Source organism: Cheilinus undulatus, linkage group 2 (assembly GCF_018320785.1).
Source record: "Cheilinus undulatus linkage group 2, ASM1832078v1, whole genome shotgun sequence".
Classification (NCBI taxonomy): Eukaryota; Metazoa; Chordata; class Actinopteri; order Labriformes; family Labridae; genus Cheilinus; species Cheilinus undulatus.
Genome location: NC_054866.1, coordinates 35,116,514 through 35,139,032, shown reverse-complemented (window position 1 = coordinate 35,139,032; position 22,519 = coordinate 35,116,514). Strand labels below are relative to the sequence as shown.

The 22,519-nt window shown below is 39.6% G+C and overlaps 2 protein-coding genes and 2 non-coding genes across 7 annotated transcripts; 1 reads left to right on the top strand and 3 right to left on the bottom strand.

Annotated features, from left to right (window-relative positions):
- Positions 1-3,364: 3,364 nt before the first annotated feature.
- Positions 3,365-8,287, bottom strand: thap12b (THAP domain containing 12b). Its single transcript, XM_041797091.1, has 5 exons — positions 8,013-8,287; positions 6,134-6,254; positions 5,921-6,028; positions 5,783-5,819; positions 3,365-5,671 (listed from the first exon to the last, which is right to left on the bottom strand). The coding sequence occupies exons 1-5, from the start codon at positions 8,099-8,101 to the stop codon at positions 3,768-3,770; spliced, it is 2,259 nt and encodes a 752-aa protein (XP_041653025.1). The 5' UTR covers positions 8,102-8,287; the 3' UTR covers positions 3,365-3,767.
- Positions 8,288-9,012: 725 nt separating this feature from the next.
- Positions 9,013-9,084, top strand: trnap-agg. The gene has a single exon. It is a non-coding gene; the product is annotated as a tRNA-Pro (tRNA).
- Positions 9,085-9,360: 276 nt separating this feature from the next.
- trnap-cgg lies at positions 9,361-9,432 on the bottom strand. Its single transcript has one exon. It is a non-coding gene; the product is annotated as a tRNA-Pro (tRNA).
- Positions 9,433-9,649: 217 nt separating this feature from the next.
- Positions 9,650-21,288, bottom strand: dyrk1ab (dual-specificity tyrosine-(Y)-phosphorylation regulated kinase 1A, b). Of its 4 annotated transcripts, none has more exons than XM_041800968.1 (12): positions 20,453-21,288; positions 18,571-18,640; positions 16,724-16,920; positions 16,325-16,417; positions 16,008-16,196; positions 15,657-15,804; positions 15,287-15,573; positions 14,973-15,119; positions 14,488-14,628; positions 14,067-14,370; positions 13,629-13,753; positions 9,650-13,282 (listed from the first exon to the last, which is right to left on the bottom strand). In XM_041800968.1, the coding sequence occupies exons 2-12, from the start codon at positions 18,581-18,583 to the stop codon at positions 12,695-12,697; spliced, it is 2,232 nt and encodes a 743-aa protein (XP_041656902.1). In that variant the 5' UTR covers positions 18,584-18,640; positions 20,453-21,288; the 3' UTR covers positions 9,650-12,694. The 4 variants fall into 4 exon arrangements, with proteins under 4 accessions (XP_041656902.1, XP_041656911.1, XP_041656921.1 ...); XM_041800977.1 differs by lacking the exon at positions 20,453-21,288 and adding an exon at positions 19,601-20,435; XM_041800987.1 differs by lacking the exon at positions 18,571-18,640.
- Positions 21,289-22,519: the final 1,231 nt, after the last annotated feature.

The following is a 22,519-nucleotide window of genomic DNA, read 5'->3' as shown; positions in this document are numbered from 1 at the left end:
CGTCACAGTCTGGCCAGCAGAGAGGGAGGAGACACGTTTAACCCACGAGCTGCCATGTCAGAGCATGCCACCTTCAAACAATGGATGTGCTGCTTTTTGTTGTTGCATTTGCAGAAAATGGCCGAGTGAGGCTGGGAAAAATAAACACAAGCTACTGCAAAAATCTATCCTTAAGATCTAGCACACCGTATCAGTTTTATTTTTATTGTAAGGTGATGAATACTAACGCTAAAACGCGTGAACACAACTTAATTTTAAAAATTTGCAACATAATTCCTCCATTTTCAATAATAAAGAAGGGGTTTCCCAAAGCTGAAAATACTTTATGCAAGTTTTTAACATAAGTTGTTTATGAATATTCCATGGCCCATAAGAAAGAAAACCTTTAGGCCAAAAACATGCTACTCCCAGAGTTTGCCCTCTTTTTACCAAGCTAGCGCCCCATCATCCTCACCAGATTGCTAATGTCCTGCTTCTACACTCCAGATTTTTTTTGTCGTAGGTGTTTCTATCGTAAGTGTCACAAAGTATCTGTACTGTAACCTTTTAACTCCCCCAAACATTTTGAGTTTATACCAAAAGATGGCTTCCCATTGAGCAAGAGCTCAGGCAATGAGCTGATGTTGGTGTAACTGCTCCCTCTTGTGCTCCTCCAGCCTCACAGACAGTGGAAGGGAATTATTGAACAGTAGGCCAGTGATTGCAGAGAAACTGGCCTTGGTCATGTGGTTTGAATTAAAAGCTCAGAATCAAGAAAAGATCATTCTAAATAAGTTGTTCCGAGTTGCTGATTTGTGTGGAGTACCTCATTTGTGCAGGGCTGACTCTAGCCATTTTGGTGCCACCCACAATATCACCCCCTCAGAGAAAGTTAAAGTTAACTCACTATGTGCATGTCATTTTTCATTTTGATTGTATTGCCTCTAATAACAAACATTTTTCGCATGATGCACTGTGAAATGCAAACCAGATTTCAACAGAAATATTATATTAAGGTTTGAGATAACTAGAAAGGCCTGTGGATATGAATGGGCCTATTTAGACCTCACTAGGGGGTCTATTTTTTTTGTAAGAGCTAAAATCAGGCACCGAAAATCTGATGTGTACCTCAGAATTTCCTTTACAGTCAGTGAAATTTTTACCATTCGTTTAGTGTAATATATTATTATTATTTCCTTCTATCCATATTATTCACAGGCATTGACAAAACTAATTTAAAGTCAGTTTATGCTGTATTATGTCACACTGTTTAGCCTATACTGACTGACACTTTTTGTAGTTTGTTTCTCTACAATAAAACTCAGTTTTACTTTATTGCCCATAGTAATCCACTGTCGCAAGTCATTGATGTAGTATTTCAACATACTGTTGGATCTAGTTCATTAGCCCAGTGGTTCCCAAAGTGGGTGTTGGGACCCCCAGGGCGGTCGCAGGATGCTTTCCAAAAGAAAGAGAAATTTCATATCACTTAAAAACATACATTTTATATATCATTGTAAAAAATACTGTTCAATTTAAAATAAATTCTAGTTATCAAGTGATTTTTGTGTTTGAAACGTTATAAAAACAACCTAAAATGCAAGTTCTATACATGATGCTTTGTTCAACATCATGCACTTTATCCCCCTCAAGGGAAGGTGGGGGTCCCCAAGCTCTGATGTCGTTATTTTGGGGTGAAAAGTTTGGGAACCCCTGCAATAGCCCTGGGGTTCTCAAACTTTTCAGCCCCCAAAATAAAGGTACCAGAGACCGGGACACTGGAGACCACTGTGCCTGAGAGTGGTTAAATAATAGTTGAACACAGTTGTGCAAATTCAAGAGTAGTCAAGTACATTTTAAGGATTTTTTTTAAAATACTACTTTGATTTCATCATAAATCTCACCAACTGACCAGCTTCAATTTTACATTTAACTAATTTTATGCACATATTTTTATAAAAATTGGTTAAATATACAGTGCTTAACAAATTTATTAGACCACTTGTCATATTTGTCAAAGAGACCATCCAGTATCATGAAGTGCTTTAATGCAGACTCTTTCATTTTCAGTGAGCTCTCCACGTTTTATAATTTTGAACAGGAATGAGGGATTTCAAACTGAATTCACCCAAATTTGAGCCTGCACACTGGGCTTCTCTGAGAAGTCAGAAATGAATCAAGCATAACATTCAACCACTAAAACTCATTTTTCTCTTCAGGAATGCAAGTAATTAACTATAATTTGACATATTAATCAAGAAGTATTAATGTGCTTCACTATTTTTTTAGTTTTTTGTAAATCAGTAAATTTGAAAATTCATGGATAACAATAATAATTATATTTTAGTATAAAAATATCATTGCAGTTAAAGAGTTTCTACATATCGGCGTATTAACCATTGCAGAAACATAAAAAATGATTTTAGTAATTACCAATGCTGTTAATTTAGGGCAGCTGTGGCATAAACCTTACTTTGATTAGGGTTAGGGTGGTCTAATAAATTTGTTAAGCACTGTATAATTTGAAATCATTTGAAAATATTGTTTGTTGGGATGCATGCGGCACCCCTGAAGAGGGTCCTGACCCCCAAGTTGAGAACCACTGCATTAGCCTACAACATGCTGGAATGTGGAGACATAAAGTGGATTTTTAAGGGTTGAGATATAGGACAACAATCCTCTGTAGGCCCCTTATTTACATCCAAAAAACTAACCTACATTGGAGCACTGTTAATGCACATCTGCTATCAAACATCGGCTAATGATATGAGTTTCAGAAAAAGTTACAGGTATTTTTTTTTTAAATCAGTGTTATTAGGTTACCTCTTACAAAAATATTTTCTGACACATTTTTAGAAGGGCAACAATTTTATCATTAATGTCTGCAACCTCTGCCTCATAGTATCATCAGTTCTTCATCTCTTTATCTCTGTTTTCTCCTGTTATCGTGTGATGGCAGAGGTGTGTTTGTATGAATACACAGGATCATGGAAGTCACGCTGCATTTATAAGCAATGACAGATGCCAGGGTAAAAACAGGAACATACTGTCATTAATGGAACATTCTCCAAATTACTCATTGCTGTTCTGAAGCAATCGGGTTACACCAAGTTGCTTTTCTATCAGGATATATGATCCCTACGACACCCCGCTCTGCTCTTTATGTCACAGGGTGGGGTGGGGATTGTGAGAGAGAGAGAGCCTTGAACTGATGCTGGGCTGAAGGGCCCAGTAGGAGAGAACCACAGGAGCACAGCTGTTACTGTTGCTTCATTCAAAACAATCAGGGCTCATGTTGGTGCCCCCCTCAGCAGCCAATATTGCCTATGCCCAGAACCGGCCCTGCTTTTATGTAAAGCATATCTCAAATAAATGACTAAATAAAATTAGGCTACATTTTATTCTGTAATATTAAACAATTCTTACATAGCAGTTCAAACTAACAAGAAAACAAAGTGACAGCTCTGAACTTTGATTATTTACACAATGAGCCCTTGGTATCATCTCAGTAAGAGGATGTTTTGGTGGCACTACATCCATGATGATATTCATTCAACTTCTCTTTCTTCCAAACATGCCTACTTATTTACAATACTACTTTCCCAGCGTACACTAAGAACAAGGGTTATTTTTTTTGTCTCTCTAAACTTTACAGGCAGGATAAAATCAGCTTCGATGAACTCATTACAGGTGTTTTTAAACTGTTGGTCCTTATGTTTTGGTGCAAAATGCCAAGGCTCAAAATAACTTATACTGGCTGGCAGTATGTGCTCAGTGTCCCTGTCGTATCATTTCATCTCCACATCTTCCTCAGCCACTTCTTCACTCTCTGCTTCAGGATCATCCTCTGGATACAGTCTGCAGTATTTGTCCACCATGACATCCAGGTCGTGTTTGACGTGAGTGTTAATGTTTAGCATTGCAAGGCTTTTGTTCCACTGCTTTTGGGGCTTGCTGCTGAGATAAGTCTGCAGCCGCTGGCTGGCTGTGTTGCTCTTGTTGTCCTCTAATTTCAGCACAGGCAGAGTGGACAGCACTTTGAGGAAGGAGTTCACGTTGGGGAAAAACTTGACGTCTGGCAGCTGAAGTGTCTCATGGATAGTGGTGGGCAGGCGCACCTCTTTGCCCCTGTGCTTCCACTTGATTCTCCAGCAGTGAAGCTCTGCGGGCAGCGTGTCAGGGTTGGGAAGGTCATTGCGGTAGACATCTGCGTAGTTCTCTTCGGTGGTGTTGAACTTCATTTGGCCCATGACTGCAGGGACCAGGGAGAGGCACTTGAGAGCTTTGAGGTTGGTGTCAGAGAACATGTCCTCCACCTCCTGCATGATGCCGTGGATGACGGGGACTGTCACATACTCTTTGAAATACGCCTCTGCTTGGATTTCACCCACATCAGCTGCACGCTGCTTTCGAAGAAACAGCCTTGGCACGGTCACAGGAATCTCCATCACATTCGCAATGCTCACAGCCTCCTCAAACCAGAACTCATGGTACACATCAATGTTATCATTGACCTCGTTCAGAGAATGCAGCACTGCAGTCAGACTGTTAGCAGCAAAGAATACATCAAGTGTCTCACCTTGGAGATTTCTCCCAAAGGCTCTGGTGAATGTGAGGACATTTTTGAGAATAACAATTGTGACAATGATCTCAAAGTCAGCAAGAGTTTCTGAGATTAAATAGGCATCTGCAGTGGTGGTACTACTAAACTTTCCTTCATCGTTTTTCCGAATGGTGTCCACGCACAGAAGCAGGGGTGGCAACGTATCCAAGAGGACGTCAAAGACGCTGTGCTGCTCGGTCCATCCTGAGACACACGCTTGTTTAAGTGCCACTGCCTTCTCTTCGTTTTTCTGGTAGTGAGTAGAGATGGCTTTTTGTAGCTCATCCTGGGTAAAAGGGACGCTAAAGAAAGTACCAATCCTCCTTAGAGTCTCCATGATGATCTGGACATTGGGAAAAGGCAGGTTGTTTGCAAGATGGATGTTCAGAGCCATATGAGAGCAGGGCATGTGCACTGCCAGAGGATACTTCTCCATCAGTAGCACTGCAACAGCTTTCATTTTGATAGTGGATGTACCAGTTGCCTTATGGGCCTGACCACGGCAGTCCTCCATGCTAAGCCCCCAACGGTCAGTCAGCTGGCTCTCCAGTTTCTCGACCAGAAAAGCTTCATCGCCATCGAAGGCTAGGAAATCCAAAAACTCCTCTCGAAGTACGTTCTGCTGATTCACAAAGCGCAAAAATAAAGGAAGGTACCTCTCATGAGAAAATTCAACAAGATCACCCGTCACCAGGGAGAAGAAGCGACTCTCTCGCACCTCCATCAGCATCTCCTCCCTCACTGTATTCTCACAGACGTCCAGGAGCTGGCTTTGCTGTGTTGCCGAAAGGTATTCTGTGTTCACAGCCGTCCCCTCAAACCGCTTTCTCAAAGCTTCATCTCCAGCATTCATGCGGTAATCCAAGAGGGCCTGGAAGTTGTTGGACACACGTCCAGCTGCAGAAGCTTTGTCCACCGCTAAAGGGATACTCTGCTTTCCCAGCATGACTACAACCTCAAACAAGGACCTCAGGTATTCACGGAACTCCTTTTCCTCTGTGGACAGCTGAGGTTCATCCTCGTTTGTCCCTGCACCATCCTCAGCAGCTATGTCTTTTTTAGAAGCAAGCTGTTCAATAGATGATGCCACTGAGAAAGAGATAGACAAAGGACATACAATGATCATGTCACATGCAATACTGAAAAGCACTTAATTATTTTACATTTACAAGCACAAACTAATTCCCTATATTAACTTACATCTTCTTTCTTTAATCCTCCTTATATCTTCTTCAGTCTGAAATTGAAATCACATGTAAATGAACAAAAATCAGACAGTATGTAGCCGGACTATTACGCTTATGAGGTGTATTCAAGACAACGAAGACAGTTCCTTACAAGTTCTTTAATCCGTTTACGATGTCTGGTGTGAGGGTTTCTGAGGTGGCTGGTCAGATCAAATATAGTTGGAATTGCTGTATCTTTTAACACAGTCCTATAGGGACTCTGAGAAGAGATTGATTTCAATGAGCATCTATGGAAGACTTTTTTTTTTTAAATCACTGGGAACTTATTGCAAGACTATTGGTGACAAAGGTGTGGGATACTTACAGTTTTGCACACCATAGCGGGGTCAAAGTGTTTAGCACATAATCTGTAGTGCTTGTTCAACTGGTCTGCTGTTTTGGCCTCTAGGTCTGCCCTGCGGCAGTTCTCTACCCAGATCCGACATCTGAAACAAAAACAGAAATTGAAAGAAAATATATTCCTTGACCAAAGGTGTCATAACATATACTAAAACTTTTAGTTGTGAATAACATTGTACTACCTGTTCTTTCTAAAAGTTTTGAAACTAGGGAGAAACAGCTTTTACAATAGCTCACTTTATGAAAATAACAATTAGTAAGTTATGTTGTCACAATCAAAGAACATCAATACCTGATTCATTAAACACTGCAACAAAATAAAAAAAAAGATAAGCTGTATGGGATGACTAAAAAAAAAGTTTTGACTGGTCTAGTGTCATGAACCACCACCTGCTAAATGACAGATCAGAACCTATGACCCATTTTTTTTCAATCATAAGTAGGGCTGATCGATTTGATAAATGAATCCAATATGATTTTCTTTCAACACTGGGATTGTGATTTAATATGCAATTGTTTTGAAGCTCCTCGTCTTGTGTATTCATTTAATGTCATTCTCATTTTAATAAAGATAGCATATACAAACATATTGAAAGTAGGATTTTTTTAAAAACTGTTCTAAAAAAATGGCACTTTGCATAACGTGTAGAGTATAATTTTTTGCTTCAAACAATGTAGGAAACTGGAATTTTTAAATATTTTAGGTTAAAGAAATATTGCTCCTTGTAATTTGAAAATTACCAAACAGATATTGGGATTTAATCTAAATTTTGACTAATTGTCCAGCCATAAGATAACTGATTGCTTTCGATTATTGGACATTTATAAATCCATTCAGCATCTTTCACCTCTACATCACGATGCATCTTAGAATTGATTTTTTCTCCCACCTCTAGTCTAAAGTGTACAAAGAAGATGACTTTGCCAGTGCATTTATCCAACAGTATACTTGAGTCTAAAACTTTTAATAGGTTCATCCCTCCCCCTTAAATGTGCTTCACTTAACTGAGGTAGTTGCTACGTTGGGTCTTTTGGATTGTTATCAGTCATTACAATAGCATGGATTATTTCTTATTAAAACAAGGGTTGCACAGTATTATTGGCATGATATCTGTATCTAGGGATAAAAAAAATCAGGTGATATTTACAACCTATATCACTACAAAAATCTTCCTATATATCAGCTATTCAAACTGACCATACAGAAAAATTAGTGGAGGTTTAGGCTGGACCAACAGACCTACATCAGCTTAATTCTTTTTCTTTATTCATCATCATTCCTCACACTTTAAAGTGTTTTATGTAATGACTTATTGGGTCTGAATTACATTGAAATTTCATATCTATATCAATATTAGCTAAAATTAATTAGTTAAAATCGGCACATTGGCAAAATTCCAATATCATGCACTCCTAATCAAAACATGATCAGAAATGGAGCTATGCATCAAAAACGTGCCAACATTACTCACAAGTTACAGAAAATGAACAAACTTGCATTCCAAACATGCATTCAAAACTGACTAAATGTTACATTGCTGCAGCTACATGGGTCAAAATACTGCATTCAAGTAATTAATTCAAATTTATTCAACATAGAGGCAGTTTCCATGCTTTGAGGCACAAAGTTAACCTGTCAAGGTTACAAACGGCATTTAAATACAAACTGAAATCAGGTCACTTTGAGGAGGGGGGTAACTATGTGATTTCTAATATATTCATATAATTATAAGACGAGTGATAAACTTACAACTTGTGTTTTTGGTTACCCGTGATCATAATTCTATCGAATGTAAACGTCTGTTAGTTTACTTGTAGATGAATTCAAGGTTATGGTGCCTTACCTCTCTGGATCCCGTGGAAATCGAAAAAATGCCAAATCTGATTGTGTGCTCTTCCGTGTACAGTTCGGGGCCGCGCAAAAATTCGGCATGGTTCAAGCTAGGCTGTTAGCTTTACAGTTTTAGCTAAAAAGAAAAAAACACTACCGGCTAACTCAATCTCTTTCGTTTTAAGCCAAACAACTTATTCATCCCTATTTAAATTCGTACATGCGATTCCGTGACCCACTTGCTACAACCAAGACTGGGTTGATTCACGACAGGCTCGCAACGGTTGAATTTAGACAAGATCGATTTGCAGGACTTGATCCAGCCCACAAGGTACCTGATTGGTCGTACCTCGACTTTGAAGCGAAACAATTGGTCTATCGAGGCTTCACTTAGATGATCCATCAACCAATTAAAAGGCAGACAGCTATTTCTTCTTCTTGATCATCAAATGTTGTAACAAAGGTGAATGACTGCCATCTGCTGTCAGACCAACTACAGAACTAGAGACGGGTAATTCAGATGCGCTGTTATTTGGATTTTTTTTTATGTATATACTATAATTTTACTCGGCGTTTTTGTGTTCTTAAAATTTCAGCGAAAAAAGGAATAGAGCCTGGTAGCTAGCTGCTATGGTAGGGCGACCAGGTTGTCAGTTTTCAAGATTACCAAGCGGGTCCTGCTAGCTACTGTGCGACATAAGACTCCCAGTAACTGGATAGATTAAGTAGAAGAAAACGGCATCTTTTTCAGTAATATAAATCAATGTACCGTTTATTAGTTGCTCCTCGCTATCACATATTTCACTATGTCATTGTTCCCACCCAGTGCAAGCAAAGTCTTTGGTATGAGCCATAAACTGATTCGAGCTATCAGCTAATAAGCTAAGGAAGGTAACAGGGACACGAAAATTCGCAAAAATTTAGAACTAGATTAGGAAGTATTTACAAAAAGAATACAAACTTAAATCTTGGCAGTTGGTTAAAAACTCTGTGTAAATCCTACGTTGACATCTGGCTCGTTGGTCTAGGGGTATGATTCTCGCTTAGGGTGCGAGAGGTCCCGGGTTCAAATCCCGGACGAGCCCTCTTTTCATGGCTTAGATAAATTCGCTTGCTTCAAATATCAGTTTTAGATATTATGTCGCCAACGAAACCTATAGCAGTTCGTGGTGTCGGCGTTTGACATGGACGTTAAGAAATATAACGGAGCCCCATTTAACTGGCTCAAAGGTAGAATTTCATTTTATATTAAAAAAAAAAAGTTATTTTTTTTGTAAACTAGATGTGATTTGTACTAACCCGGATTAAGGTGGGCGATTGAGCCTCATGACCTGATCCTTTAGAGCCCTCGTAAAAGAAGAGGGCTCGTCCGGGATTTGAATCCGGGACCTCTCGCACCCGAAGCGAGAATCATACCCCTAGACCAACGAGCCAAATCGCGTCAAGCAAGTGTGTAAAATAGTATATAATTGTAGAGTGACGATGTATTAATTTTTAGTTATGCCCTCGTACTTTGGCATATTTACGCTAGTAAGAGCACCCTGTTGTTGGCTCCACGAATCACGCATGATATTACTGAGTGAACAATGAATTGTTTCTGCAAAGCAGCCAATGTACGTCAACAAAAAAGAATAAAGACACACAGAGGGATTCAATTAACTTCTTTTTATATATCATACATAAGACTGTCTTAATATAATACAAAGGGCATTGTCATAAACACAGCAAAGTCTTGACTAGATCTTACAATCTGTGGATACATGGACTTATCCTTTCCCCCATGCTGTTCAATTCTATAGTGCATGTTGCATGTACAAAAAAAGTGAAAAAATGTGAAATCAAAAATGAAAAAGATAAATCCAAATTAAATAAGAGGATTTCGACTTCTGTTGGGTGTTCAGATATGTCAACAAGTATACGTGTTTGTGTGTAACCCACAAACTCAACAGGCTTATGAAAGATGGAACCTTTTTTCAACCATGTGCTTCTCATATAACCAAAAAGTAAGGTTTGTGATGTACATGCACTTACAATATACCCTGTGAAAATTATTAAGGTTTGAAGATCTAGCTTTCCCTGTTTGATTCAAACCCTACCTCATAGTGTTGTCCTGATGTAGTCAAGTACCTTTGCCAAAAGGCAAGGTTTTGCCACTAAGAAAACAGGAGTTCCTGCCCACTGAATGGTCACCAAATTGACAAACATAATCAACATACCAGCAGGAGCAAGGTAGTGAGTTCTATACTTCCTTTATTAAAAAAATATAAATATATACATAAATTCTATTTCAACTATTAAAAAGGGGCTGCATTTCATGACAACTGCTCTAAATAAGAGGTCAATCAGCATGATCTGAAATAGGCGCACACTTACGAGTCACTGCAGTCAATTTTTTTTCTTTTTCAGTCTTTATTTTTGGAATGTTTAGTACCAGTATGAGTACCAGTCATAAAACCACTGGCGATTTCTAAACGTCTCAAATTCTGTGGGGTATGAAAAATGATTGCAAATTTGCAATTAACCTTGACATCCAGATAAAACCCCAATCTCAATATAGGTAGCTTTACATTTGTGTTTGTGGAAATACCAAGCATGATTTCTTATGATGGTTTCTCCTTATAAATGGCAACAGCATGACCTGTGACCTGCCCTTAATTTGAAAGGTGGCTGTGGGCAGGTTTTTCTGTCTAATTTCAAAGCTGGTAAAATGAGCAACAGAAGAAAGAAAGCACTTCAAAATCCCTGATATAAAAAAAAATCTGGTTATTGACTAATGTTTTGAGGACATGCATGTCTGCCTGGGCAAAGCATGTGATTGGGGGCTAACAGACACCCTTTCCCTTTGAATAGGACAACAATCATGGGGGATCTGCCCTACCAAATCAGAAAAATACCATTCAACACAAACTGATTTGCCACAATTATCCTTACCCTGCCAGGACGATGACATAAAGTCTTGCTTCACGGCAGAAACTAGCCAAGTTGACCAAATGATGTATGAAAGGCAGCAAAACCCTTTGAAATAGTATGATGGGGGCAAAAGAAAAACGACGACACAGAAATAGAACGCATTAGTCTCCTTTTTTAAACCATCAGCTTCTATCTTGCTACTCCGGAGCCTGCAGAGTAACTACCAAATTCTCTAACATACCAAAGTTTTAAAAGACTCCCAAAATAATCTACCAATTAATATGGAAACAGTTTTGGTAAAACGTTGCAAACAAATCTGGCCAGAATACACAATAGCCAACGGTCTCAACAACGGTCTCCAGTTTTGCTAAAGTAATATATTGCAGCTGTTTGTATTGACGTTAAAATAAGATCTTGATAAACTTTGCGTCAAAGTGGTGAACTGCTACATTATTGGTTACAGACACCTATATGCTATAAAACAACTGCTTTGGTATAAAAACATATCCAAAGGGAAAATAAATTCTTGTAAAATTCACAGCATAATTTGAGGAGAAAAAAGGCAGTCACTTAACTCATTTTTTTCTTCAGTTTCCATGTTTTGGATGGAGAGACTTGTGCAGGTGGTTCTGATGAGGAACTACATGCAAAAGGGAAAAATAACGAAACATAAAAGGGTAGACTCTGGAATAGATAGTTCTTTCCACTGCAAAATCCTTAACCAGTGAATAAGATTTTCAAGGAAGTAATGTTTAGGAGGTTGTTGTGTACAATAAGACCCTGTTATGTGGGGCCCTGCTGAAGAAGAAATCTTTGTCAAGAAAGGCCTCAAATTACCATTCTTATTTACCTTTTCTAAATTGTTTTAATTTCCTTAAAGAATTAAGGGCTGTCTAGAGAGAAAAATAGAGAAAAGCCATCTTAATTCAAATGATAATGTCCAGCTCCATCCCATTCCAAGTCCATGAGTCATAAGGCCAAAGGGTTATCTAGAACCAGCCGCTGACTGTCTTCCTTTCACTGGGCTGGATCCTTTCGTCTCCCATGCCCATCGCTGCTCTCATCTGTGCCGGGCCCGGTTGCAGCTTGCAGGACTACGTGGGCCTCTAGGCCAGAGGGGTGGTGCCTCCCTCTCCCTTGACCCGGTTGGTGTCAGCATCCACCTGCGGGGTCTCCTCTCCACCCGGCCAGCACACGCTATAGGGACTCCACTGCTATGTGCTCCCCTTTGACAGAGTTACACAATACCGACCAACAACAAGAAATATCACCGCAAACACTTCCCCTCATTGTCAAGCTACAGGATTTACAAGCAGCTTTTTGCGAGAAATTTCACTTAAAAAGGGCAAAATAATTAAGAACCAGTGGAACAGTAATGTCAGGCAGTCCACGGTTTGAACCGAAAGAGGACGCCGAGCATTTCATCACCAACAGCTACCTGCAAACAGCTTCAAACTTTGCTCTGAAATGCTCCTTAGAAGATTTTGCCACATAATACCATATGGTGATTACTTGGTGGTTACATGAAACTGGTGAAATGGTAAGATGGATGTCTCAATCTCACTATGGTTATTCCGCAGTATTATTTTGTGCCTAATGATTGCAAAAGAAAAACTGATGAAAATTACATATATACTTTTTAACAAAGGTTTTTCTCTGTAGTAGCGGTTCAGTGATATCTCCCTTCTGACGTGAGCAGCTTTTGTTCTCAACACACCTTGTAGTAAAAAACACCACCTTAAAAATGACGCACAGGGGGGAACACACAGCCAAATGTCAGTGCAGTCACGAGCTGGCCATTGAACTCTGCTGCACACACACTCCAGTCATTGGAGACTCCTCCCGGTCCATGCCCTGCCTCATGCCCAGGTGGCCCTCTGCTAGGTAGTGGGCGGGCCCTGTGTTCGTGCCCATGGAGAATGCAGGGTGCGCTGCCATGCCAGTCTCCTGCCGTGGGTTCGAGAAGGCACCTAGCCCCATGCTCAGCCCACCGTTCTGACCAAAGTCAAGCGCTCCGGCGGGCAAATGGCGGAGCTGGTAGGCCTGGTTGCCATGGTTCCCAGTGGAAGAGGACGATGTAGAGGAAGAGGAGGCAGAGGAAGACAGGGAGGTCATGGACAGATGGCCATGAACCACCTCCATGGAGTCCTGTGTCGAGGAGCTGTGTGTCGGGGAGGTGTAGTGGCGTGGGCGTGGCCGCGTAGCCATCATCTGCCCGTGGTGGTGATGAGTATGTGAGTGGGGATGCAGGGCCTTAGGGTGCTGAGGGGGAACATGGAAGGTGGTCTCCTGGACTGGATGGGTCTCTCCAGTGACTGACTCTGGTCCTACTCCACCTCCCCACACCAGTGGGGGTGGGTAAGGCTGTCTCGCCTGTCAATGGCAAGCAAAACAAAGGGTCAGATGTGTTACGACAAGGTTTAAGGTCTTACATTAGTGTTGTTCAAAGGTTTTGATCTATAATAAGATTTAATAGAGATGGCTTCGATCTTCTCCATGTAACATTAACAGGTAATTTTTAACAGACTAGATGAAGTAATAATGAGTCAGCATAACTCCCCATAAAGGAACCATGACAACTTTATTTCAATGTTACTTGGCAGTAACTGAGACTGGTTTATTTAGTCGCAGCTTTATCACTTCTAGATTGTTTCTGAAAAAATATCTTCATCTTTGAAATGACAGCAACAGCCTCTATTGTTGTCGGCATCTTACTAACCTGTGGGCAGAGGCTGTCACCATCGATGGCAGGCAAGGCCGTGCCGAAGTGTCCTCCACTGTGCAAGTGGTGATGGGTAGGGTCTGATCTCGCTCTGCCACTGGTGCTTGTCCCAGATGACCCTCCTAAGGGTTAAACAAAATGTCAGACGTATAGCCTCAGCAACATTAAAACAAAAACAAAAAAAAAAAACATGCAAAATACTAGTGTTTATTTTAATCACAGAATTGCCAAAATGTAGTAAAATAAACTCATATTTGCTGTTTTATGCTCTACTTTCTCATCAGTTGGTTGTGTGAGTTCACAGACTTGATGCAATATTTCACAAAATAAAAGCACTTTCAGTGAGTGTTTCATGAAATGATGCCTCGTAACTTAAAAAAAAAAAAAAAAAGCGTTTTAGTTTACAACTGCCCAGAGTATCCAGACAGCAGTCACCTGAACTAGAGGAGGTGCTGGAGGTGGTTCCTGACGACTGGGACTGCTCTAACGCGGGGCTTGTAGACACGCTGCTGCTTGTATTGGTCCCCTCGTCCGCAGTCTTCTTGAAGAAGCTGTGCTGCAGGGCATAGTAGGGCTGGATGCGGCTCTTAGGGTCATAGTCCAACATCCGGAGGATCAGGTCCTTGAACTTCAAGTAGTCAGCAACAGCATGGCCAGACTCCCCCGCCCGCCGGCCACCTGGACCCCCTGTCTCCACACCCAGGATGGAGTGGAGCTTCCGTGAGGCTGGAGGCTTATACTGTTTAAGTCAGAGGACACAAAGATTAAGAGATTTACTCAGCAGTGACTTCTGTTTATCAGTAGTCTTCCTCAGTTTCAAGACAAAATTTTGGTTGATTGCAACAGCAGAACTCACCCTTTTGCCATCTTTGGTCTTCTTAACACTCCATGTACCATCCGAAAGCTTCTCAAAGAACTTCCTGGCTTTTGGGGCTAGGTCCATTATGTGATTAGGGGGGATACCAAGAACCTCTACTATTTTGTTCATCTGGTCCACCTGAAAACAAAGTTGAAAATCAAGTTATTACAACATTTAGACTGAATATTTGCTCTTTGATGAAAAAAAAACCAACTTTATGCATTTTAATACTCACATTACATTAAAGAAAAATCCTAAAATATTTCCCATTTAGGTTTAGCTTTGAAAACATTTAGCCAGATTTAAATGCTGGGTAGCTAAGCATAGATATCTAAATGTCGCTTGTGAACCCCACAATTTAGTTTCTTTAGGTCTACAGGAAACCAGGGGCATACCAGGCATAAGGTGAAAAGTTGCAAACAATCTCTGTTGCAAAACCAAACGAAAGAGGACAAATCTCAATAGTATTCATTTCCTTGTACCTCATTGGCTCCACTGAAGAGAGGTTCTCCAGTGTGCATCTCTACCAAGATGCAACCCAAGGACCACATGTCGATGGCCAGGTCATAGGGCATTCCCAGCAGCACCTCTGGGGAACGGTAAAAGCGACTCTGGATATACTGGTATATCTAAAAAGAGAAAGCACAAACAGTCAGACTGTGCTTTCTGCTCCAAAGTCTGAGTTGAGTCTTCATTTCAAATAATAGAAACTGGCAACAACTATTGCAGACTTCTCCAGGGACATTCTTGCATACATTCATTTTATTGCTGATAAGGAAAAACTGCAGCTAGATACCCTTTGTCCCAGTTGGCATGAGCTGCCAAAGTCCACTATTTTGATGGCACTCCTCTTGGGGTTACAGAGGAGGATGTTCTCAGGCTTCAGGTCACAGTGGATGATGCTGAGCTCAGGCGTGGCCAGGAAGAGCAGCGCCGTGCATAGCTGCTGGGCAAACTTCCGAGTGAGGTTGAGTGAGACGCCACGGAAGTTGGTGTTACGGAGTAGGTCGTACAGGTTATATGAAAGCATCTCAAACACGAGGCAGAGGTGGTTCCGGAACATGAAGTGACGCTTTAGGTGAACTGTGAATAAAAAAGTACCCATGTTACTAAAAAGTCTCAATAGTGTCTTGTGACATTAGAGGTAAATTGTAGGAACTGCTTACCAATGTAGTATTTCATCTCAGTATCATGTTTGTTCATGAGCTCTAGGAGGCGCACTTCAATCTGGGCTTGATTGAGGAAGGCTTTCTTGTTCTTGATGATCTTAATGGCAACCCATTCCTGCTCAGCACGGTCATATGCTTTCACAACCTAAAAGACGTAAAAAGAGCACATCTTAATGCTTCCCATAGATTAGTCGGCATGTTTTCTCTCTTAACAGCGTATAACAGCATAAGGAAATAATTGAATAAGTAGCATCAAATATCTTGAGGATATCAAATTAAAATGTTCTCCTAAATGAGGACAGTGATTTTGAACTTTGTGTATGCACAGGGTAGTTTGTGATTAAGCACCTGTCCAAACGATCCTTTTCCTATCAAGGAATCAATCTCATAGCGGTCCATCCACTTCTCCCCATTCTTGACGATGTAGTCATAGTTATCATCGTCATAGCCATCATTAAAGACCTTCCTCTCCTTTTTGTGACTGGAGTCTTCACCCTGACCCTGTTGGTGCCGTCGCTTCTTTTTTGCATAATACACCTAGAAAGTAACAACACAACATTCACATCACATAACTGGAAGTAATGTGCCACTCCTCTTTTATATCTTAAATGTAATTTTACTTTGTTTTACATAGAAGAGATGAAATAGATAAATAATGAACTAACCTCATTGATGTGTTTGTATGTTTTGATAAGGTCAATGGAGAGCTTCCTCAGGGGAGCTGAAGTTGGGTCACGAAAGCACTGGGGCATGTGCCTCTGTAGTGTTAAATAGCAAAAAAAAAAAACACATTATTTCTTGAACAATTTAAACAGTGCATTTGTACACAACAGGGGCTCTTCTAAATTGGTACTATTAAATCTAAGAGGCCATTTATACAGTATATATTGGACAATATTAAACGGCTGCACTGAAAGAACATTTGACAAGCAGCTACTCTGCCTGGTGACAGCAGCAGAAAGGGAAGTACACTTTCATATCACATTAAGTATTGCAATCCTTGTAACACTACATACCCAGACAAAAAGAAATCTAACATCAGCAGTAGGGCAGGGTTAGTGTACCTGATTGGCAGTGAGCTGTGGTGTCTGGTCGCTGTACGGTAAGACCGTAACAGATTGGTCAGTGCTTGGCTGGTGGCGGTCACTGTACTGCTGGTGCGTATGGGGCATTGGAGCAGCCATCTGAAGACCAGCAGTGTGTAAAGAAAAAGAGGGCGCAAGCCGGACGGACGAAGGTTTGCATGCTGAAGTCTCTCCTCCTGCAAGAAATTAATACTGCTATGAGCTGCACGTTACCTTGTTTCAACATTATATATAGAACTAAAACACACAAAAGAAAAAGGAGGGAATAGTCGAGAGATGAAACAGCTGTATTTACTCTCACACATGAGATCTTTTATCTCATAAAATGAAAAAGGCAGATATTTACTTCTACTTTACAGATTTAATAAAAGCATGCTTTTTTGCTTCTAATCTGAGCAGTGAGGGTTTTCTTATGACTAAATTTTAAAATGCATATTTAGAGTAAATAAATATATTTGCAAAATGTAAATTATGCACCTATAATCTATACACATATGTTGAAATTATCAAGCTCTCATTTTAAAAGACAGAAAAATGATCATAAGATGTAAAAGAGACAGCAAAGATTCATTTATTATTAGGATAAACAGCTTGTTAATAAACAGTGTCTTTTTTAAACATGTAAAATAAGAAAAAAAGCATCAAAGGATAACAAGAAATTAAAGTAAAGCAGTAATATATCAACCTTTGTGAGTAAAAAGGAGAAAACAGCAGGTTTAACAGTGAAAAGGGGTGAAAAGAAAGCATCTCCACACAATACAGTGAATCATCCTTCATTTTAAGCCAGAAGGAATCAAAAAATTATCAAATAGCATGTTCAGCTATCAGCATCTCTCACCAGACAACACAATTCACCAGTGCTACACAGTAACCACTATTCAGAATCCCAGCAACAGCACCTAATTAGCATAGCCTATCACCACAGAGATACAGCGTGATTTGGCAAGCCCATCAATGCACAGACCAATCACAACGCAGTATGCAAATAGCCTACTTTTGTTGCCAGGGCAGAGCTGCTCCCATTTTCCAATGAGAAAACAAGAAATAAACAAGAAATAAAATTGAACTTTGGCACACTTAGACGCTGCTTTCAACACAAGAGCCTGACAGCAAAATAGCTGCACAGCCCAAAACCTGCACTCCATCTGAGAGCATTAGAAAGCTGACCCAGCTTTGGAAAAGGAAAAAATACACATCCACTGACAGAAATAAGAGGAACTGTAAGATGATAGAGCACAAGCAAAAGCTGTATTTTTGAGAAACTGATATTTTCACTACACTTTTTATCTATATAAATTTGTTTAAAGAAATCATTTAAATGTTCTATTTATATTTCTAAAAATATATATTTTTAATGTACAAATACACATGAATAGATTTTTTTTTTACTAAATTCCATATTTCATGGGATGAAAACATTGACCGTGTTTGAAAGAAAGAAAAATAACTATTTAATATGCCTAAATACAATTATCTTGTGTTTTAAAAAATATATATATATCTGTTGATTGAAATATTTCAATGAGTTGACTACTTTGTCAAAAAGAAAAGTAGGTCTTTTTTCCTGTGTTGCATTAGACTTGAAAATAATCTGACATTTAATTATTTTTTTAAATAATAAAAACTTTGCAATACATGGAAAATGTAATAATGTGTCGAAACATTTAAAAGGTTTAATACTCAGAAATGATAGTTTCCAACTTAAAAATTTCTTTACATGTGAGTGAGGTTCACAATTCCTAAACAGTAAAATCAGAGTTAGTGAAGAAGGTCTTAGGTTCACCACATCCCACCAAAGGGTTAAGGCTTAATGTATAGCAGCTAACCTGGATGCATCATCTCCTGTAAAAATTCATATCATCCTGGGAGGAGAGTCCAGCAGCAAACCACAACCCACTACAAAGAATAAAAACAGATCATTATCATTGTGCATCTCTGGTGGGAATTTAACTTCATAGTGGTTTAATTTATGTGAGGAAAAGTGGTCAGAAGGGCTCTTAAAGAACAGAGGACACCCCCAAACTTTTGCAAAGTGCTCTTTGGGTAAACTTCTGAGAATTTCATTTATTAAAAAAAAAAGCAGAGTGCACATATTTAAGCTGATTGTTGGTCCGAATGAAAAGCATGTAATGCCAACCTTACACATTTTCTAAGAAGTATGGAACATGTATAAAAAAGTGTCCGAAGACATGGTCCACTCTGAAAGGCCCAGACTGCACAGTTTAACACTAAACAAAACAAATGGGGATTAATATTAAGAGCATAATAGTGTGTTATCTCTTCCTATTATATCTATACTATATATTAAAAGGTAAGCTGTATTTTAATTCCTTAAATGTACTTATTAAAAAGGAAGACTTTCTGAAATTATTGTACAGGGTTATGCAAATTGACAAAGAAGTGAAAAAGTTTAGTCCGAGCCTATTTCTAACACAATGCCTGGCAACAGACTAATGTATATATTGTGTGAATTTGCCTTTTTAATAATAATTAACTCAAGCTTTTTTTGACTACAGTGTCATTTTGCAAGCGCACTTGTAGCTCTTTCTTCTCCCCTAAACGTCTGATTATTCTTCATTTTCAGTACTGACATATGAACAGTTCCTTTCCTGGCTCTGTTCATCACGGCATCAACGGGCCCATTTAGGTGTAAATATAACGACAGCTAGCTTGCTATTAGTAGCCGTAACATATCATAAGTGATGGCTAAAGACCACTGTAACAAGCATATGTGTCATCTTCTCACGCCCAACTGATTAGATCTATCCCAGAGCTGAATCAAATGTACCCTATCCACAACAATTAAAAGCCTAACGTGCGTGTATAAAGACGGTGCCCGAGTGGCTCTGTACTTACAGATGATGGGGTAGATCTCGTCATGGTTGGAATTTAGAAAGCATATTCAGTGTTAATTCGCGTCCTCTCTTGCTACATATCGTTCGTGTAATGCATCCAATTCCTCTTATAAATGGCAAACGTATTCTGGCTCGCGTTACCGTTAGCAGTCTAACTAGCTAACGTTGTCGTCGTTAACGTTACCCTGAAAACTGCGGGACAAGCAAGCATATCTCTCTCCAATCCAACGTTAACGTTAGCTAGTGACGCTGTGTTCAGCCAGCGGGTTGTGGGGCCCATTCAGCTGGTTCGTCAACAAGTCAACGTTAACCATTAGCGAGGTTAGCCGAATTAGCAACCGAGCTACAGCCAGGTTAGCTACAGTGCGCTTCCGTAGTATTTAACTATAAAAGCCAAACGACTTCCTAAGAAAAATAGATTTAGAAATCCGGCTGACAGTAAACCAAACGGGTATGTTAGCTAACACGGCTACATTTGCCTTAATCGTACAATGACAGTGTCTAATATCGCTGGGTTAGCTTTACAACGAGCCAGCATGACTGTCCGTCCAAGCCCACACAGTCCGCTGCACCCTCTCACTCACAACAACCCGAAAATCCGCCCCTGTCTAATATGAAAATTAGTCCGTTGACCTACTGACTGAAGTGAAGTGTTAACGCTGGCTTCAGCGGAGTCGGCACTGCCACAAAATGTTAGCTAGCCGCCATACATAGGCTACCATTCTCAACTTCACTGTCGCGTCCATCATTGTTAACCATTCACGTTACATACAATATTCCTCTGCGAAAGCCTTTACATGAAAGGTAAATCCCGTGAACGCTTGTTTTACATATATTTTGTACAACTGCTTACCTCTGATGGCACGATCTTCATTTAAAGTCCAATAACCTGTATGATGAGGAAACTTATCCAGCTTGAGATTCTCCCCTCCCTGCACGGTTAGCGAGTAATGTTAACGATAAATCCAATCCCCGTCCTCGGATCGGCAAACTCTAAAATTATTCACCAACCAGATTTAAAAGGCGCTTCATGTCCCAATCGTTGATTAACATCATCGGCAATCAAATCAACTTTGACTAACGTTCCTATCAGCTGATGACTAGCAACATGCTAACGTTAACTAGCACGCATAACTTACTAGCTAACCTTAGCGAACTGGCTAGCTAGTTGACAAAATGAACGCTGCTAACATTAGCTACCTGCCCAGGCTAGCTGTAGCTTCTCTGGCTAGCCTCAAGCTAACAATTCTAGCTACCGCTAAATAAACGTTATGCCAAATTCTGATTTTACGTTGTCTTTGCAAATTTAGCGTCAGCCACTTCGATAAATACGACAATACGGTTAAATCCGGAGTATTTCAAACATGAAATAGAATCCGTGTCCTCTGATAATTTTGGTTAGGAATTTTGTGTCAATTTTCACAAAATGGCGCGCGGTCCAAACCTGCGCAGTGAACCGGCCCGGTGGACCAGAGACACGGACAACTGAGTTAGTGCGGCGCCGCCTAATTATTTCAACTATGTTAAAACGTCGGCCTCTTGATCTTCTTAATCCGATCCACTAGACGCAATTCGATATCCAAAAACATGAAATATATATCCACTGACAGCATTATTCCGGCGGGAAGGGAGAACATTTGAAAAGACTGAGCTGGGAAAAAAACCCTCCTGACAAAATGGCGATGCTCTAGCTTGTTGCCATGGCAACTGTCAATCAAAAAATAAAGTACCCGGATGTACCAATGACGAATAAAATCTAACTGGCCAGAGTTACAGGACACATATAACTCTAGTGGTGTTCCTGTCTGTTTTTTAAACCGTGTTTGGCCTGTTGCTACCGTCTGAAAGAGAGAGTTTTTGTGGGAATGTAGTTTATATACTGGTTTTAAACTTACGTTTTCTTCTATGGTCGTAAATGTGATACCTTTGTTCTTTCACAGCAAGTTTTTTGGGGTAGTTCCCCTTTCTCTGTTAAAATTTCTGTTTAAAAAAAGCCATAGTCACGATTTTTAGGCCCCATATGTTTTATTTCAAAAGGCCAACAACATCGATAAGAAACAGCAATGATAATAATAACAAATAACTTGGTCATTTTATCACAAATAAAATGACAGACAATGATGCTATCTACAGGTAATGCTGCAAGATTTATGCACAAGCAAAAACATACTGTTTGCAGGTTTTGTTTGTGTATAGAAGATGTGAAGATGTCATTGTTTAAAGCATATTTTGCACCCTTTTATACTTAACACTCATGGATAAACAGAGAATTTTTGTCATTTATTTATGTTTAATTCATTCAACAAAACAAAAACAATTCATATCCAATGTAAAGTCTTCCACTCTGAATAAAAAGGAGCAGAACGAAGAATAATCTTATAATATCTGCCTTGTTTTTACAAAAAAAAAAAAAATCAACAAATCATATACATGGATATAAAAAAAAAAATCCAAAATAGAATAAATAAGCTGTAGGCCAAAACAGCTGCTCAAATCCTGAATCCAGTTCATGAGTTAGAATTCCGATCACAAAATCAAGATTACGTCACCATGACACAAAACAAAATTTATCTTATTTCTTCATACTATCTCATCATACTAGATTTATTTCTTTTAAACATAATGTTTGTAGAAATCAGGCTTGCAGATGCTACAAGTGGCAAGTGAGATGTTTGTAACTGCAGGAGTTAATACTCTCCAAGCTGTATTAAAAAATCCTGTGTATGATTGTATCTGTAAACTCAAGCCCTCTAAATGAAATAATACTGGCCCTGAGTGATATCAAATACAGCACTGTTCTTTACATATCATTGTTGTACAGGCATTGGTACAGTTGCCTATTTTAAACCCCCCCCCCCCCCCCCCTTTTTTTTTTTTTTTGTTTTTGATAATACAGTTTTTCATTTACTGTCATATTTCT

Excerpts from the sequence above, each read along its gene's own strand:
- dyrk1ab (XM_041800968.1), bottom strand. Across the intron at positions 15,574-15,656 it reads TGAGATGAAATACTACATTG|TTCACCTAAAGCGTCACTTC; the intron begins GTAAGCAGTTCC and ends TTTTATTCACAG. Across the intron at positions 13,283-13,628 it reads GTGACAGCCTCTGCCCACAG|GCGAGACAGCCTTACCCACC; the intron begins GTTAGTAAGATG and ends TGCCATTGACAG.
- thap12b (XM_041797091.1), bottom strand. The coding sequence starts at position 8,101 with ATGCCGAATTTTTGCGCGGCCCCGAACTGTACACGGAAGAGCACACAA. Across the intron at positions 6,029-6,133 it reads CCGCTATGGTGTGCAAAACT|AGTCCCTATAGGACTGTGTT; the intron begins GTAAGTATCCCA and ends ATCTCTTCTCAG. Across the intron at positions 5,820-5,920 it reads GTAAACGGATTAAAGAACTT|ACTGAAGAAGATATAAGGAG; the intron begins GTAAGGAACTGT and ends TTTCAATTTCAG.